Raw genomic sequence first — 20,096 nt, 5'->3', positions numbered from 1 at the left:
TCAACGTTATTTCGACTATTTTCAATTCAACAGGATATAAAAACTCATCGTACAGTCAGCAGCAGAAGTTGCTAAGCGGGCGAGGTGTTCAAAATTACCTTAACGCGCTCTTGTTCTCTTAACAATAAAGTCGCGTCAAGATCATTTCGAACACCTCGTCCGCTTAGCAACTTCTGCTGCTGACTGTACTCTTAAACAACTAACACAGACTAGAGATGGGCCGAATATTCGGTAATTATTCGGTATTCGGCACACTCTATATTCGGCCCATCTCTAAGACAGACCGACGACCGACCGACGCATTGCATTGTTCATACAGGATGCCAAAAATACGTTCACAACTTTTTTACTAATAATTTTCTTACACATATTTCACAAAATGTCTTAAACTACAATCATTTAACTCAAACAAAAGTATCTTTCAAAATATTTCCCTTTGGTTTACCACAAACCTTTGAAATTATCATACGCACTTTAAAAAAAATGTAAACGTATTTTTATTCCACCATGTAACTATTTCAAAATAAAAGGTGACATCGGAGACGTGAACCTAAATAATATTTGCTTACTTTAACAGCTTCAATGTTTTTTTTATAAAAAAATTAAGTGTGTCATAATCATAATATATCTATAATTAACATAAGACGTGTACTTATACCTATTTGCATTAAAATTGCATCTTTTTTTTGGCGTTGTCCCGGCATTTAGTACGGCTAAGTGAGCCAGGGGTCCGCTTGGCAACTAATCCCAAGAATTGGCGTAGGCACTAGTTTTCATGAAAGTGGAAGCGACTGCCATCTATCTCACCTTATTGGGATTAGTCCGGTTTATTACGATGTTTTCCTTCATCAAATGATGGTATACTATTCGTACATAAGTTCCGATAATCGCATTGATACGAGCATTGCATAATTACCATTTTGTTCACGTCTCCGATGTTACCCTGTATAATGCTTCGAGTACCTTATTTGGTAGAATGAAAAAAAATCGTCGGTTTCGCACCAGTGGTTTAACTTTTAATAATAACAAATTGACGCATTATTGCTAAAATTATTACGAAACTAAGGGCTCATTTAGACACATGCGAATTTCATCACTTTCATTACACCACTGTGTATCACTGCAAACAATTTCGTTCCGAGTTATTATACCCTGACAAATGTCTTTAAAATTGACCCCATAAACTATCTAGAGTAGGTACGTTATAAAACTTATAAATAATTCTTAACTATTGATTTAAATAATAAATAAAAAAAATAAAAAAATCCGCTCGGTGGACCCCTTATATTTTAGTGTCAAAAGGGCTTCTACGTGATGGCTTCGGCTTCGCGCACGCCTACCTATTGTCCGGAACACCATTGTTACGGAAGATTAGTGTCTGACCAAAGATTCGCTTTCGGAATAAAATTCATGCTTCGGACGAAGGTTCGGTTACGGTATAAAAGTCATGTTTGGGTCGAAGGTTCGGTTTCGGTAAAAAACAAACCGATTATGGTCGGACACTACTACAGACACAGGTACAGTCACCACACGGGATTGTTACGCAATTTAGGGTCCTAGCTAAATTGGTTGTTCCATACTTACGTTATGAAATATCCAATTTAGCTAGAAGCCTAAATGGCGTAACAATCACGGAGCGTGACTGTACAATAATAAAATTAATTTAAGCAACTAACAGACTACAGGAGTCAACCACATTGAAATATGTCACAAATATTTCCTTTTGATTGAAACCGAATTTAAAATAACAATAATATATTTTTTGGCATATTTTCATCTCGCATGTACTTATTTTTAGTAATTGACTTCACGTATATTTTAAAATTTATGTAAAGAATTGCTTTAATAATTTATTGATTAAAATATTTTTAGTTTTAATCAAGTAATATGGTTCTTAAGTTACAGATGAACTTACAAAAAACATATTGAAAAAATAATCATATTCTAGTGTTTTTATGATTATTCCACAGACAAGACATCCTCTCTAGACTGAGCACAGTAACGCTACCCCCTCTGCCACTACATACGGTAGTTTTACTCCATCTTCGAGTCAAAGTGTCAGAATCCCGTGCCGTGATTGGTCCGTGTCTTTGAACGGACCAATCAATCATCGGTTTCATGAAATAATTGCTCTAAACTCCGTCTAGAGGATTCCTAGTCTATGGATTATTCATATAAAAATATAAATAAAACAATAACTTATTTACCTAATTAAATGTGACTTGAGTAAATGAATAAACGTTAATTAATAAAATAAATTGGACATTTTAAGCGATATGCTAAGTGAGCGTAGAAATTAAATTATAATCAACTCTTTAACAGAATAACAACTATTGGCGTTATTCATAAACGGCTGCTAACTTAATCAGTTGATGATCGTCGTTTGTCCCTATCTGTCGTTATGCCATAGAGAGGGACAAAAGACGATCATTAGCTGATTAACTTAGCAGACGTTTATAAATAACACCATATGCATTTATACCAGTGTTGGCCGAAACGTTAATGCAATTGAAAATGTTGCCCATTAACCATTATAAATTGAAACGTAAACTGTAATCGTCCGTTACGGTTTAAGGTTCAATTTATAATGGTCAATGGCCAACATTTTCAATTGCATTAACGTTTCGGCCAACACTGATTTATACTTGGTCAAGCAGATCTTGTCAGTAGAAAAAGGCGTCAAATTTGAAAAATGTAGGCGCGAAGGGATATCGTCCCATAGAAAATTTTAATTTTGCGCCTTTTTTTACTGACAAGATTTGCATGACCAGCTTTATATATCATTTACCTGTGATTTTCTTATGAGATCTTGGTAGCCCTCTATACTCTATGTCATATGGATGTATCTTAAAAAAATGTAGAAAAAAAAACGATTGCTATCAAAATAGAAAAATAACGTGTGATGCAACGTTACGATAAAGTGATATAAATGTAGCTTACATTCAATTTTAGTTCAGAACCCTGCGGCGGTAGCACGGTCGCATTTTTATCGCTTGTCACCATGCCTGTCACGTTCTAAAACGTATGTAAGTGCGAAAATGACGGGCATAGTGACAGGCGATAAAAATGGAACCATGCTGCGCCCGCTGATATACATATATTGACTGTGCTTAATAGACAAAAGAATAGGTAATGAGACGCGTTTTTAGTCATTTTCATCTACATTAGTTAATGCTGTACGGTGTAATAGTAGGTACATTACGATACATGTGCGAAAAACAAGAAATTCGCACATGTAAGTATCGTACAAAGTTTTACAGTACCTACATATATATTTCACTATAGTTAGTTTTTTTAGCATTAGGAAAAGACAAACGCGATTTTGACGTGTCTTTTAATAAAAAAAAACACTTTTAAAAATCAATCAGTAACTATCAATAAATAAATAAAATAAATATTATAGGACAATCAAATCGACCTAGTCCGGTAAGCTCAAAAAGGCTTGTGTTGTGGGTACTAGACGACGATATATATAATATATAAATACATATAAGTACTTAAATACATAGAAAACATCTATAAGAAGAACACACAAATGCCCTTACCGGGATTCGAACCCGGGACCTCCAGCTTCGTAGGCAGGGTCACTACCGACTAGGCTACGGAGGCCGTTAAACTATTACTATGAAAGCAAAAAAATATAAATAATCGTATATGATTCATAATTGTTTGCCGTGACTTATTTTTCAAAGTGTTTTTCAATAAAAAGACACGGCAACATTGTTTACCTTTTTTCTAATGCTAAAAAAACGAACTATAAGTACCTACTTACGCATCTCATTATATTCTTTTATCTATAACCTCGTAAGGCCCACCATACAAAGTTTCCCTATTTTTAATTTGAACCTTGTTGTATAGTACATTAGGGTGACTTTCGTTTGTTTTAGAAAACAATGAAACAACAGAAATGCTACTTTATCTAGTTTTAGAAAGGTTCAAATTTGATTGAATCACCGTGTACATTGTAATGCACACTGGGCCTTACGAGGATAACACAACTAACATCCAGAACCTACCTTACCTATGCAGGATAGTGTTTCAAATAAAATATCCCCATCAGAAGTGGCTCAATAGGGTTCACATCTAGATACACCCCGGTGACTTCTGCTAGCTAACGAAACCTATACGCAGTGTTGGCCGAAAGTTAATGCAAATTGAAAATGCTGGCCATTAACCATTATAAATTGAATCGTAAACTATAATCGTCCGATACGGTTTAAGGTTCAATTTATAATGGTTAATGGCCAACATTTTCAATTCGCATTAACTTTCGGCCAACACTGCCTATACGCATCTCATAATATTCTTTCATCTATAACACATTATTACACAACTAACGTTCAGAACCTACCTTACCTATGCAGGATGGTGTTTCAAATCAAATATCTCCATCAGAAGTGGTTCAATAGGGTTCACATCTAGATACACCCCGGTGACTTCTGCCGCAAGCTTCCGAAGTTCTAGAATCTTCTGTATGAGCTTGAGAAATGTGGATTTAGCTTCGCAGCCCGGGTAGACGCTTTCTAGGTAGCGCCGGAGTAGGTAGTAGTAGGAATTCTGGAAAGATACATTTGTATTGTAAAAATCCTATTGGAAAATAAACATAGGTTTGACCCATACGACATACAAATATGGTTCGTTATACATGAAAAAAAAAACATAGGTCATATTTGATCCATAGGGGCTATTCATTAATTACGTCATTTCTAATTAGGGGGGGGGGGGGTCAAAAATCGTCAAAAATAGGCGACGTAATTTAAGGACAGCCCCATATGCCAAAACACATGTGTCATATTCAGTGATCGGCAAAGTCGGTGCCACACGGGGTTAATGACCTCAATCATTATGCTAATACGGATATGCCGCGGGAATCACGGGATTCGTGTTTTAATACGTCCTACTACAATGATTCTAATTTTAATAAGTTAATGAAATAAATACAGTATAATAATGAACAGAGGTGAACGTTTTATGATACGTATGGTACGTTTTAATAACGGTGAATATGACATATTTAACACCTGACAAAATATGTGATAATTGACCCACGTTGGAAGGTTTATGTTTGACATGGGAAAAATAACATGTCTATGTTTGACCCCCATTTCAAAAGATGTGTAATATTTGACCCATATGGTATAAAGCGTGGGTCATATTTGACCCACATGGCAAAATAAATGGGTCATATTTAAACCACTTGAAAAAATCTGAGACATTTGACCCATTTGGCAAAACATGTGGGTAATTTTTTGCATGGATTACGTACGAACCTGTTCTAGTTTGATAACATCCCGATGTACGACCTTCGGCCGGTCCGGGGTGAACAACAAAATGGCGGACATGACCAGGATGATCTGTTCGTCCTGTCTCCACCGCGTGTCGAACGAACGAATGAACGACTCGTGCGAGCGGTAAATGTTTCCTTTCGCCAGCTTTAGGACGTCGGTGCGGATGCAGCCGAATTGCTCTTGAGGGTCATGACACTCACGTGGAAAGACTTGTCATATTTGACTCACATGACAAACAACATGGGTAATATTTGGCCCACATGCCAAAACACACGGGTCATTTTTGACCCAGAACGCAAAAAATGTGGGTCATATTTGACCCACATGCCTAAAGCCATGGGTCAAATTTAAACAAAAAAACGTGAGATATGTTTGACCTACATGTCAAAAGTCATGCGTCATATGGCAAAACATGTGGGTCATATTTGAGCCACATGGAAAAACGAGAGTCATATTTGACCCACATCTTTTGCGTTGGTTTTGTACGTACCTGTTCTAGTTTGATAACATCCCGATGTACGACCTTCGGCCGGTCCGGGGTGAACAACAAAATGGCGGACATGACCAGTATGATCTGTTCGTCCTGTCTCCACCGCGTGTCGAACGAGCGAATGAACGACTCGTGCGAGCGGTAAATGTTTCCTTTCGCCAGCTTTAGGACGTCGGTGCGGATGCAGCCGAATTGCTCTTGCGAGTGAGGTACCTGGAGTTAAAAAAATAAGGCACAGAATAAATAATAATACCTACTGTTAGCGGCATTTCGAACGTAGCCCTAACTGACAGCGCAGCTGTCATCGGGGCATTCTGTCAAGATGGCTTCCCGCGAAAACCATGGAAGCGTCGGTCTAAGGCATTGTCGTGTATCCAGTTCAAAATAAATCCTTTATTCAAGACCTAGTGCGTTTTACTGTTATTACTACTATAGTTCGTTTTGTTTAGCATTAGAAAGAAGGTAAAGAATCTTGACGTGTCTTTAAAAAACGCTTTTTTTAGTTTATATTACTTATGAAAGCAAAAAAATTTAAAGATCGTATATGATTTATAATTTTATTTAACATATTTGCTATGACTTATTTTTCAATGGTGATTTGTAATTAAAAGACATGTCAGCATCGCTTACCTTCTTTCTAATGCTAAAAAAACGAACTATAGATTTAAACATGAATGTGTAAGGTAATGCTACTCATGCTTTAAGCGGAATCTCACTAAATCTCATGTGGGGAGAGGGGATTTCGGCAAATTACACGAGTCAGATTAATTTAAATATTTATAAAAAAAAACATGTAAAATGTTGCGTAGACCAGACGACATGAAGATCTTATGGCTCGCACTGTCAAAAAGTTATCAGATCTCATTTAGAGCCAAGCTTCTAACTCTACAAGCCCTAACTTCTTAGTCAAAATATTTGAAAATGGAAGGTAACTTCGATAGTACGAAAGCGTCTTTTGGCGGCGCTTTTTGACTCTTAAACTAGAAATCAAATGAGTTACCTTCCACTGATTCATTTGTCCATCATAAGTCATTGTACTCCTCAGGACCATCATCTCTATACAGCCTCCTTTTAGAAGAGCTACCTGCAAAGAAAAAAAAAATCAAGGAATAGTGGCTTCGTCACACAGGCGCGTTGCGTGAGCGGGGCGTGTCGCGCTTTTAGGCTTAGCACGCACTGCGGTTTTTAAAAAGCGGTTCCGCTACCGCAAAAAATGTAACGTACGGCATTCTTAAATCGCAAGTGCGTGCGCTTATAAAGAATGCCGTACGTTACATTTTTTGCGGTAGCGGAACCGCTTTTTAAAAACCGCAGTGCGTGCTAAGCCTTACATATAAGGGCGTTTTTTTTTGTTGCCCCAAACACTTTTTTTTCAAATTTGGGATTTTTTATGTTATTTCTACTCAGAATCACGAGCTCTTTCTACCCTAATAGGAGAAAAAAAGTATCCCAAAATTTCCATTCATTTTTCGATCTTTCCATTACGCGACCGCCATACAAAGTCTATGAAAAATGGTGACGGAATGGAAAAAAAAAACCTTAGGACACTTTTTTTCTCCTATTAGGATAGAAAGAGCTCGTGATTCTGAGTAGAAATAACATAAAAAATCCCAAATTTGAAAAAAAAAGTGTTTGGGACAACAAAAAAAAAACGCCCATAAAACGCTCCGCCCGGATAACGCGCCTGTGCCACGGAACCTTAATAGTAAAATTCACGGCTTTTAAAGCCAGGGTTCGAAATTATCCATTTACCAGGGTTCGAAATTATCCAGATAATTAGTCTTTATCGCGATAATTATCAAGATAACTATTATTGATAATTATCCTTTCGAACCCTGCGGCTTTAGCCAAGATTCCAACTTGCGACCAGGCCCCGTAGCCAACATGCCAATCGCTGACGCTCCGTAGCGAACGAAACGCAACTGTCACACTAATATCCTCCTAAGGCCCAAGGTCCTACCTATAGTACTTCTTCAGGTCGATGAAATATAAACCATAATATCTGGGTGACCGTAAAACATATAAAAACTCGAAAATGCGAGTTTTCCCAGAGATAAGACCTAGCTAGATCGATTTTTCGCCCCCGAAAACCCCCGTATAGCAAATTTCATCGAAATCGTTAGACCCGTTTCCGAGATCCCCGAAATATATATATATACAGGTTGGTCCAAACCTTGACGTCCAAAAATTTATTTTAGATTCCTCTAGTCGTGGGCTATCAGAATATACCCCATGTATATTAGCCGATTTTTTGTAGTTTTCCAGTTATGAATTTTTGAAGTTTTTTTTGGTGAACATTTTGGGGGTGAAGTAATTTACTCATTAAAAAAAACTATTAGATTTTTTTTTAATGTTTCTTAATAAATACTCCTTAATAAATGACGTAATTATTTAAAAAAAATCAGCGTCCTCACGTTGATACAAGTTGTAAAAAAACATGACAGAAATAATTTTTTTACGCTCAGGCATGTCAAGCTTAGATTTTGCGCTTAAATAAAAAAAAATACAAGCTGTTACAAGGACTTCTGCTGATTTTAAAAACTGATAGACCCTAAGTGTTTTACAAAAAGGTAAAAAAAAGTGACACTTAATAGTCGAAATTTGACAGAAGCGGCACTCAAAGGAGCTGAGGTCGAAAGTTCCCAAATTAGTGAATCACAAAAAAATACGGTTTTATTATTCCTAACTTTAATAAAACACAGAAATGACCACGATGAGTCAATGTTGTGACATGCGATAAGCGAATCATCATTTGGGTAAGCTTAATCATTATCTTAACTGGACCCGTGTCGCGGCGGGTTGTTATCTACAAAGGGTTCATTTTTACCTGCTCCCACCCCGCCGACTACTGTCTCCATACACACTATTGTTTAATAAGTTCACCTCTTTACACACCCACACACACCCACACACACACACGCACACACCCACACACACACACACACACACACACGACGAAAAATTTTTTGGACGTCAAGGTTTGGACCACCCTGTATATAAATAAATAAATAAACAAGAATTGATCGTTTAAAGGTATTAGATAGATAGATTAGATTCAATTGGAACAGACTTGCTTTTCATTTGTTTCGTTTAATTTTCAAACAAATAAAAATTAACTCTATTCCCTGCACTATAGGTTGAAATTTCAGCAAATTTTGGGTTTTTTCATTGTATGGCTGGGTCTTAGGGGGATATCGAAGAGTGATAGAGAAACAAAGCGATTCGATGGCGAAGCGATGGCTATTGTCACCTTGGCTAGGGCGCCTGGGCGGAATACATAAATAAATTCACCCATAAATTCTGGTAAATGCCCCCCAGTGTATAGTCGCCATCAGATATATCGCAGTGGTCGAGGTGCTCAAAAATATCTGAACACGCACTCTAACGCCTTGACAATAGAGGCGTGTTCAGATATTTGTGAGCATCTTGGCCGCTCCGATATATCTGATGGCGACTGTATATACATATTGTTTCAATGGAATTTAAAAGTTCATATCAGGGATCGGAACCGGTTTTTGGCAAAAACTTAGAAATAACCATATTTTTCGAATTATTTTATACCCGAAATGTAGGACTCATTTGTGTTTTTAGGTTATGACTTCGTATTATTAGATTGCCCAATTAGAAATGAAGTAATTAGCAAAGAACGAAAAAATACCGTTTCCGTTCCCATACAAAAAATACCGGTATCCGATCCCTGGTTCATATACCTAAACATACAAAGTAGATTAGTAGACAGTCGAAAGGATTAGTCTAGATTATTTTTTTAAACTGATTTTTTTTAGGTCTGCAACGCGCATGTAGTTGCAGGCGTCCATAGGCTACGGTGACTGCTTACCATCAGGCGGGCCGTAAGCTTGTTTGCCACCGTCGTAGTATAAACGTCATACAAACGCCACTTATGTTTAACCTTTTCCACGCCGTGTCAAACACAAAAGCTGTCACACTGACGCTCACTAAAGTGTCAAAACTGAAGTTGAACTTTATGTATATGCACGTAGGTCGATGTTGCTCTGTGGTCTGTGACCGATTAATCGGTCTTTGGCGTTGAACCTACGCTGCGGATATATCGGTCATTGGCGTCCAAAAGGTTAATCAACGATGGACATACCTGATCTTCTTCACACATGTTCTTGAAGGCGTTAATTTTCTTGGCCATCTTGATAAACCGCCTTATTGCTATGGCAGTAAGGTTCACAATGGTCACTAGCCGCGGGTCGTGAACGCCGTCACCATCCTGATAAAAAAAACAGTGCGTGTTTTATCACTGACGTAGGTGGCGCTATTAACTGGACTACTGGGGGCCTACCGCGAAAATCGAAATTCGCTAATTACGGGGAAAATTTTTGTGTTTCACTCGGGGGCAAATATTGTTTAACCATCCGAACCATCGTGCTTTGAAACCCTCGCAACGCTCACGATTCCATTTTTGGAATGTTTCGCTTGCTCGGGTGTCAATATTAGCACGAGCGGTTAAACAACAACTTTGCTCCCTTGTAAAACAAATAACTTTTGATTCTAAGACACCGGTTTGCTTATTAACTCACATTTATAGACGGGTCTAACGCACACATTAACGGGGCGTACACATTATGTGTAGTGGGTGGTTTGAAAATGTGATGTCTACCCCAAACTTTTTCATACACTTTTCGTCGGGTAGTTGCACAAATCTCTGTTTTGACATTTTGCTGAGACTTTAGTTGGCCGCGACCATGACCAGTGAAACCTGTGTCGAAACGTCGGTATATAAAGGTAATTGAATAAATTTCGCGTTAGACCCGTCTATAAATGTGAGTTAATATGTGTTCAAAACGCGAAGGTTTTATAGTACATTATTGTCGAGGTTCGGAAGTAGCTACTTGCAGGCTGAGGATTCGTTTTAAACGGACGACCTTGGGAGTCCGTTTAATTGAATCCGAAGCCAGCAAGTAGCCTTCCAGCCGAGTCATATATAGTGCTTTTCTCAAAAATGGTGCAAGAAATAGAAATATTTTACAGAACTTACAGAAGCAACGTTCTAATTTTCCATTAATTTTCACAGAAAAAAATACAACCATTAAAAAAATTAGCTTGCCGCCTTTAAAAAAAAAAGAAGTGTATTTTTCTGCTGAAACTACGCCAACCTATTTGAGATACCTAAATAGTCGCGGTACCAACATTAAGCCTGTAACAGACTATCGCACCGCACCGCGACCTTGGAGCGTCGCACCCATAAGTGAGAGCGAGAAAGAGATATCTGTTTCTCGCTCTCACTTATGGGTGCGACGCTCCAAGGTCGCGGTGCGGTGCGATAGTCTATTATAGGCTTTATAATAATAAGTGCTGATCATCTGTTTGGCTGTTTAAGGGACCTAAGCCTTCATTTGATATGGCCATTTGAAGTTTTAAAAAGTTTGGAACTCGTTAAATAATGGAATTTGTATGCGACATTGCAGTCCCGAAATCGAGACTGCAATGTTTTTAACTTTTTAATTTTTTGAATGACCATAAACTACGCACTTCGCGACCTATTTTTTAAACGGCAACGTCGACTTTGCCGTCCATTTTTGAGAAAAATATTATACCGGTTTGCTTACTTTGAGGTTGGAAGTGCAGTCAGCGGCTACAAGCTGCGACATGTCGTCGTCTATAGGAGCGTGCAGAGCTTTGTTGGCCACTATAAGCTCGTTTAGCTTGGCTCGCTCCACCTATTACAAATAAACGCAAGTTTGAGAGGAATAAAAAAAAAACAAAATTTTACTGCACCTGGCTTAACAAGCTATACATTCATTCCATTCATTAAATTCTATCATTCATTTCATTTCATTCATTCATTCATTATGTTCATTTCGTTCATTCATTGTGTTCATTTCATTCATTTTATTAATTACATTAGAATAGAATAGAAATAATTTTATTCGTGAGCACAAACACAAAATAGAAACAGATATAACAGAGATATAACAAGAGATAACAAGAGATATAACATCTGCCTTAATCCTCTAAGTTTGTTTCATCTGTGATGTTTAATAGTCTTTATATGTAAAGTTCGTTACTCGTTATATTGTAATGTTTAGATAGTTTTTTCTTCTCTGATATTTTTCACTGTAGCTATAATATGGTGTTAATTAGTTTGTAATATTTCCGCTAAATTGTAAAACATGCTGTGTACACTTGTTTTGGATCTCGTGCTAGATTTAAGCTATAATGTACAATTGTATTACCCATGATATTGTACGATGTCTGTTTAGTGTACCTAATAAAGTAAAATAAAAAATAAAAATAAAATATAACAGAGAATAAAAGGATAAAGTGCCACGAAATGATCTCATCTCAGCATGTTGCTGGCGACTTCCAGCGCTGATCTTCCGATGAGACCATCCGGTGAAACAATCACGACAGGTAACATCGTTCATTCATTTATTCCATTTTATTCAGTTCATTCGTTTCATTCATTCATTCAATAATTCATTTTAGTAATTCATTTATTTAGCCGTGCAGCTTGCAAACAGCGGTGTTCCGACCCTGTAGGCCTAGCACAGGAGAGGCGCGACAGTATCTCGCCCGCGAGATAGTCAACCCGTTTTTTCCTCACTGTATCAATTGGGTTGGCAACTGTTAAAGGTTTGCATAGATGGCGCCATCATAGCTTGCCCCGTTTTCTATGAGATTTGGCTTAAAGGGACATCCAGGACATTAAAAAAACAAATATTTGACACAATTCTAAAGATTCACAGGGCAATCTATGATGGCGCGATCTGCTAAATACTTCGACCGAACAACACATTAGTCTATATCGCGGGCGAGATACTGTCGCGCCACACCTGTGCTAGGCCTACTATAAGTACTGGACTAGACTCAACAGCACAGCGAAACAACATAGTACCAAATAATGTAAAATGATATATACCTCATTTAGTTCTCTGGATGACCCACTGCAGTGGTTAATGGAGGTGTACGCTTCGAATTCCAGTTTGATCGCCTCACACAGTATGGACTCCATGGAATTAGGTTCTATTCTGCAATGGAACATAATCAAAAAGTTAAAAAGGTTCTAGGAGGGGGCGTAAAGGAAATTAGAAAGGAACAAAAAATATGGCGCACCGCGCGAAACTAGCAACGGAAGATTTGCCAATCGCGCTTTAACGTTTTACCTCAATTACTCTGAAAGTATAGGTACTTCTGTTTAATTAAAATGTTTGCCACTTTCGGTTAGTGGTACATGTACGAACCAGGGATGTTGCGAACATCCGCATCCGCATCCGCAACCGCGGAACTTCCGCATTATTTTCAACATCCGCATCTGCATCCGCATCCGCATAAAATCGATGCGGAGCTTAAGCGGCGGCGTAAGTGCTAGGTAATTTCGTCATTACACTCATTACCTATAACAAAATCGTCTTGATCCAGAAAAGTCGGCCAAGTTACTGTTTATTAAATATAACGCACCTATATTCTTGCGCAAATACTAAACATTTCGTTTTTTTTAATAAAAAAATACTAAAAATGTAATATTTGACGTTTTCTAAGTACCTAATCTTGACATCCGCATCCGCATCCGCATCCGCGGATGTGAGCCTTTAAATATCCGCATCCGCATCCGCATCCGCGGATGTCAAAAAATCTGCATCCGCAACATCCCTGGTACGAACTAATCAATGTGTAAACAGGCCCCGGTCCGAAGGCAAGTTACACTTAGCTGTATTGACTTTATTCCGTTGTCGATGTTGTAATAGGGTATTTGAAATTTTTTTATGAATAGTAAGATTCGATGAGGTTTGTTTTGAGGATCAAATGTATGTATGGGACCCATTGTCTTAAAGCAATACAAAAGTCACAAATGATGGTCAAAGTCTGGCACCCGCACGTTACTGACAAAACGCTTTTAACAAAATGGCAATAGGGTGTTTGACAATTTTTTATGAATAGTAAGAGTCGATGAGGTTTGTTTTGAGGATCAAATGTCTGTATGGGACCCATTGTCTTAAAGCAATACAAAAGTCACAAATGATGGTCAAAGTCTGGCACCCGCACTTTACTGACAAAACGCTTTTAACAAAATGGCAATAGGGTGTTTGACAATTTTTTATGAATAGTAAGAGTTGATGAGGTTTGTTTTGAGGATCAAATGTATGTATGGGACCCATTGTCTTAAAGCAATACAAAAGTCACAAATGATGGTCAAAGTCTGGCATTCGCACTTTACTGACGAACCCACGTAACACTTCTAAGAAAATGGCAATAAATCGTGACGTCACCATGTAACGTTGCTTATTGCTTACCATCAGGCGATTCGTTTGCTTGTTTGCCTCTACAAAACCACAGAATAAATAATAGTACTAAGTACAGAAGACTCACTCTCTAACAAAACGCGTCTGTTACGATCAGCACAGATATGGCCGCTAGGTGGCGACAGCGCCACGCGCGGCTTATGGCTTTCCCCAAAATTGGGGCTGAACGGATGTACTTTTAGCTACCTGTAGCAAAGCGACGAAATCGCGGAGTGAGACACGCCTGGCAAAACCCAGGGTATGTTGGATCATCAAGCATGACAAGCGTCACTCACCGTTCCACGTCCTGCAGTATATCTCTAGCTTTATTAATATCAGCATCAGTGCTCGTGGACGGTAGCTCTTCGCACATGTGTAGCGGCTTCGCTTCCCGGTTGATCGCATCGCCATTTGTCAATATTGACCTGAAACATCGTTTAAATCATGAATCTAGTATTTTAACTGGATCAGGCATGAGGAGTGGGGGGAAATGACCAAACGGGATAGTCTTATGTATCTTTCAGTAGGAGTAGCAGCGAAAGCGCTATCATTGTTTGTCCTTGTCACAGTCTCACTTTTTTTTTAATTCCCCCACCATAAATTAGTATGGATTATGGTGGGCAACAAATAAATTCGACCAATCATAGTGTCGCATTGCCTATGTTTTGTACCTCATGGAGGCACGCCTTCTGCAAGGCACCTTCTATGGTTTAAATATATCTTGAAGTGGCGTTGGCGAAAAGTAGTCAAGTGGCGCCGCGGGTTTGCGCAAAAACAGTCAAGGGCTCTGATGGGTTGATGTTTGTCTCCACCCCACGTGACCACCGCCATATATGAGTTGGGGACAATTGGGAATGGTTTGTATGCAGCACCTACATATTCCTATCTGTGCCCAGTGGGGACAAAGTCAAAGTCCAAATATACTTTATTCATGTAGGCCTAGCCTAGCAACAAGCACTTATGAATAGTAAGAAGTTATTACATATATATTAATCTTAAGCTAATTATCAGAACAATACAAAAGAAGTACATACATTGGAATATTGGACAACTGGGAATACACCAATCAAATGCAACTTCCTCATAAGTTTTCGAAGAATAATGAAAGCCTTTATGAGCTAGTGTGGTGAAAAATAAATGTATCTATAAAATATAAAAAAAAAACTTACCTTATACTGTTCTGCTTTGGCTGTTCATACATATTACTTTCAATGGACATCATACTATCACACATGTTGTATGACTCCATCATCCTCGGATCATACTGAGTCTTCTCATCCATCGGGAACACCTTCATTGTGTACGGGTGATCTGCGCTCTGAACCGGAACATAGGACCCGTAACCCGGAGGAGAACTTAACGAGTCAACCTCATTGCTAAGAGGAGATTGTACGGTACTGTTAGGGCTACACGTAGTACTGTTAAGGACATCATATTGTATCACAGACTCTTGTGTTTGAGGCGTAAAGGTGTTTATAGCATCATCGTCTCGCTTAAAGTTCTTCGAGCTAGTTATATCCTCGTCCGGATCCCGCTGCCTCTTCTTCGCTCTATTCTCTTCTATTTTCCTCCGTTTCTCTGCTTTATCCTCATCTGACATGATAAACTCTTTCACCATGCCGATGGCTAGGCATTTTTCTAAACGGCATTTCTGGCAGAAACGCCGAGTTATAACCGTAATATCGCAGTTGTTGGAGAACGGGCATTTAAACTCCTTGCTAGTTAAAGCATTACGACGGAAAAACGCCTTACAACTCTCACAGGATATAGCGTTAAAGTTATACCCCAACGCCTTGTCTCCACATACTAGACAAATTTTCTGATGCGCCGCCAACTCCTTTCTTTGTTCATCCTCCACTTTTTTATCACTTGATTCACTACTACTATCCATTTTGTATAGAAAACCACTGCACTTCCACGCTTACAGCGATAAACATGCTATGAAACCAGCTAAAATTAGCTAGACAACAAACTATGTAGTTTGCATTGCAAAATTGTCATAATATGCACATGTTAGCATCGTGTGACGTCATAATAATTAGCACTGATAACCAGAGATCGCGAATATTGTTGGTAAGGGTCGATAAGATGATAATTTGTTAATGTTTTGATAAAAATAATTACTTGAGTACATAGAATCGTATCGTATGACTCGTTTTGAAGTTAAGTTAAAGATAATTTGACTATTTGTCTTTATTTGAGTAGAATCACAACAAAAAAAAATTAAGCCTTAAGGTACAGTAATAAGGTTGTTATTTGTTTATTAACTTTTTGTAAAACGGCAAAACACAAACACAAGTCATGTAATCATAACGTGATGGAACACGAGCTGTCATTTTTTTTTCTCTATCGCCTCGTTCAGTTTAAGTAGATAAATAATAATTATGACGATGTTTTAGCACACGATTGTTTTCTTGACTCAATTTTTCACCGTAGGTAAAGTATACTTGGTCAACCAGATCTTGACAGTAGAAAAAGGCGGCAAATTTGAAAAATGTAGGCGCGAAGGGATATCGTCCCATAGAAAATTTGAATTTCGCGCCTTTTTTTACTGACAAGATTTGGTTGACCAGCTATATATAAGTAAAGTGAACCTAATCACCATTATCATGCGTGATGCTGATGATGATTCATAAAATGTTATAATCAAACGTTATGCAATCTTATTTCATTCGAGAAAGAACGCGGATATTACTAACCCTTTATAGGTGTAATAACAGAAATAACAAAACGAAAATACCTACCGTATCTACAGCGCAGAGAAATGTCTACAAATAGTTATTTGATTTACTATTAGGGGGCAAAGTTGTTTAACTCCTCATGCTAATTTTGATACTCGAGCAAGTGAAAGATTCTAAAATTGAACTTCGAGCGTAGTGAGCGGTTTGAAAACGGGAACCTTGAGTGTTGCGAGAGTTTCAAGGCATGAGGGTTAAACGAACTTTGCTCCCTAGTAAAATACATCTTAACCACACCAGCTCGTAAAGGCTCTTTTGGTAGGTACCTACCTACTTTAAAAACGGATTTTTAGGGTTCCGTAACCAAATGGCAAAAAACGGAACCCTTATGGATTCGTGATGTCTGTCTGTCTGTCCGTCCATCTGTCCGTCCGTATGTCACAGCCACTTTTTTCCGAAACTATAAGAACTATACTGTTGAAACTTGGTAAGTAGATGTATTCTGTGAACCGCATTAAGATTTTCACACAAAAATAGAAAAAAAAAAAAATTTGGGGGTAAAAATACTTACAACTAAAACTCAAATTTTTTTTTCATAAATCCATACGTGTGGGGTATCAATAGATTGGTCTTCAAAAATGATATTGAGGTTTCTAATATCATTTTCTTCTAAACTGAATAGTTAGCGCGAGAGACACTTCCAAAGTGGTAAAATGTGTCCCCCCCGTAACTTCTAAAATAAGAGAATGATAAAACTAAAAAAAATATATGATGTACTACATTACCATGCAAACTTCCACCGAAAATTGGTTTGAACGAGACCTAGTAAGTAGTTTTTTTTAATACGTCATAAATCATCGATATTAAACGTCATAAATCCCCTAAATACGGAACCCTTCATGGGCGAGTCCGACTCGCACTTGGCCGCTTTATAAGTAAGTTGCATTTTATCCACATGTGTGGCAAAGTATAATCTGATGCAAATTTAGAGTTGTTTCACTCGGGAGCAAATTTTGTTTAACCCTCATGAGCCCTTGCCACGCTCAAGATTCCTTTGGAATCTTTCGCTTGCTCGGATATCAATATTATCACGAGTGGTGAAACAACTTTGACCCTTAGAAAAACAAATTACTTACCTATAGATTGTGTAACAAAGGAACATAAAAACATGTTTATGGCGAGGGCATACATTTAATCCAGAATGAAGCGAAGGATTCTAAAATCGAATCCCGAATGTAGTGAGGGTATCTACGTAGGTATAGCATCCCATACAAGAGGCCGACACATACTCCAAGGCACCAACGTCATCACGCCATGCTCAGAGTGCTTATCGCGAAAACCGAAATTCGCAAATTGCAGGAATATCTCTCTTTTACTCCAATGAAGGCGTAATTAGAGTGACAGAGAAAGATGCCCAGGCCTCTTGCCATCGACCCTGGCCAGACCGTTGGCGGTAGTACTATTAGTTATTCTGTGCCGTTGGGCTAGAGGACCTTCATAACCATAACGATTGGGCGATGTGGTTTTAATACTGACTTTATTTTATTAGTGTTACGGTAGAAAATCGTCTGCCAACCTATGAAGCATATTTTCCATGTCCATTATGTAGGTATATGGATGATCATTGATCTACAATATGTAGATGGTGCATAGGTACTTGCTTATATTATACGAGTGACCATAATATAAAAATAATTACTTGAGCGTTCATTATTTTAGTACTTATCTACTTCTAGAAAATCTAGTATAAGGTTATAAAGGGGTAGTATTAATTAAGTGTGTCAAATTCACGAATAAAATAAAAATTGCTTTTAATTAAATAACTTGCCTAATTATTTACATAGCTAATTGTTTCAAACATTTAAAATGACCTACTTACCTACACTAGATTTAACACAACCCGTGTTTCATAGTCGACTCTACACGATGCGGTATCTAGTATTGAGTAATCTATGCCCCTGCCTTTAATACATGACTCACTATTATTTACGTGAAAATATTCGCAAAGTGGACGCACGTCACTAGACACCGCGGTATGCAATCGTTGTCAGCAGATTATTTACTTACTCTTTTATTGTAAGTGATGTGTCACTGTTATTGTACATTATTGGTCAAATGCTCAAATAACTAAAAGAGTACTTACTTAAATTCTAATTTACGTTTATGGTGCGTTCTATTTAAAAAAAATAAATAAAGGAGTTAGCTACTTAATATATATTCATAATATCCCTTGCTACGTCTCTTGTTAGTAGGTACATACCTACATAAACTTTCTTGTGCACTGTTTATGTGTATAACGTTTTTTTTTGAGACCATTTCAATCCTGCAAGCTGTCTATCTTTGACATTTAGCTGGAGATTAAGTATTTTTAATAATAATAATAAAAATAAAAAAACCGCTCTGACAATGACAGACGTCTCGTAAATCTTATTTGCTATAATTATATTTTTATACGTTTTTATTGTTAAAACTATTGTGTATTTTGCCATCAAATGAACCTTTGACCTGGATAAATATGTGAAAACATAAAATATCGACTATAATACGTGTGACTCAAATTCTATACACACGCCACAGACATGACATTTGTTTGACAAAACGGTCAACACAATATTACGGCAAAACGGTAAAAAAGTATGAAACGATGATTACGAGGAGTCAAAAACGTGCAGCGGAGTCGACCAACAACGCACGCCCACCACCCCCGCCCGCCTCGTCCAGTTCCTCGTCCACACCGTCGTCAGGCGACGAGTTCGCAACGGCGCCTGACACAGACGGGTCCAGTGACGAGAGCGGGCCGCCGCCGCCGCCGCCACGACCACCTGCGCGACGAGGGCGGCCACCGCTGCCGGCACGCTTGGGGCCTGCGGGACATCCTGCCCCGCCCACGGCTCCCGCTGCCGGTGGTATAGTGCGACGCATGCGATGGACTCGACAAATGAACGAGAACGTCATGCGCGCCTATTATGGGGCTACAGAGGGGGGAACACAACTATCCGCCTATCGTTCAAGAATACTGCCTCTGTTTCAGGTTCTTGAACCCACCATCACCGTGTCGGAGCAGCGATTATCGGATCAGGTGCGCGTCATTCAGCGGCTAAAGCGGTTGGATGACTCGACACTTGATCGGCTTCGCCTGGAGGCTCTCTCTGCTTGCGCGGCCTCCACCTTGGCGCAGGACCCGCCCGCGACGTCGCCGAATCCGGTGCCGACACCCGACCAGGCACCGGGGGCACCGCGGGTGGATCTCAGCGCCGACGAGGAGGAGATCGCGCAGTGTGTGAGTAGTACAGCCAATGAGCAATTGAGGAGGACTCTGGATGAGGCGATTACGCAGTATCGCTCCACTCCCAACACTAGGCCACGATTACCACGTTTGCCTATGAATAGA

The 20,096-nt window shown here is 38.7% G+C and overlaps 1 protein-coding gene across 1 annotated transcript; it reads right to left on the bottom strand.

The window, feature by feature from the left end:
- Positions 1–4,352: 4,352 nt before the first annotated feature.
- On the bottom strand, positions 4,353–16,205 carry LOC134657551 (nuclear hormone receptor HR96). The gene is made up of 8 exons (XM_063513126.1): positions 15,197–16,205; positions 14,324–14,452; positions 12,668–12,776; positions 11,355–11,465; positions 9,890–10,015; positions 6,779–6,862; positions 5,779–5,991; positions 4,353–4,557 (listed from the first exon to the last, which is right to left on the bottom strand). The coding sequence occupies exons 1-8, from the start codon at positions 15,916–15,918 to the stop codon at positions 4,357–4,359; spliced, it is 1,695 nt and encodes a 564-aa protein (XP_063369196.1). The 5' UTR covers positions 15,919–16,205; the 3' UTR covers positions 4,353–4,356.
- Positions 16,206–20,096: the final 3,891 nt, after the last annotated feature.

Source organism: Cydia amplana, chromosome 20 (genome assembly GCF_948474715.1).
Source record: "Cydia amplana chromosome 20, ilCydAmpl1.1, whole genome shotgun sequence".
Classification (NCBI taxonomy): Eukaryota; Metazoa; Arthropoda; class Insecta; order Lepidoptera; family Tortricidae; genus Cydia; species Cydia amplana.
This window is presented reverse-complemented; position numbering and strand designations above follow the sequence as displayed.

What these genes read in the sequence shown, in the direction of transcription:
- LOC134657551 (XM_063513126.1), bottom strand. Translation starts at nt 15,918, where the DNA reads ATGGATAGTAGTAGTGAATCAAGTGATAAAAAAGTGGAGGATGAACAA. An exon ending in CCAAAGCAGAACAGTATAAG is followed by an intron (nt 14,453 to 15,196) that starts GTAAGTTTTTTT and finishes ACGATGTTTCAG; the next exon opens with GTCAATATTGACAAATGGCG. An exon ending in ACTGCACTTCCAACCTCAAA is followed by an intron (nt 10,016 to 11,354) that starts GTAAGCAAACCG and finishes TTTTTTTATCAG; the next exon opens with GATGGTGACGGCGTTCACGA.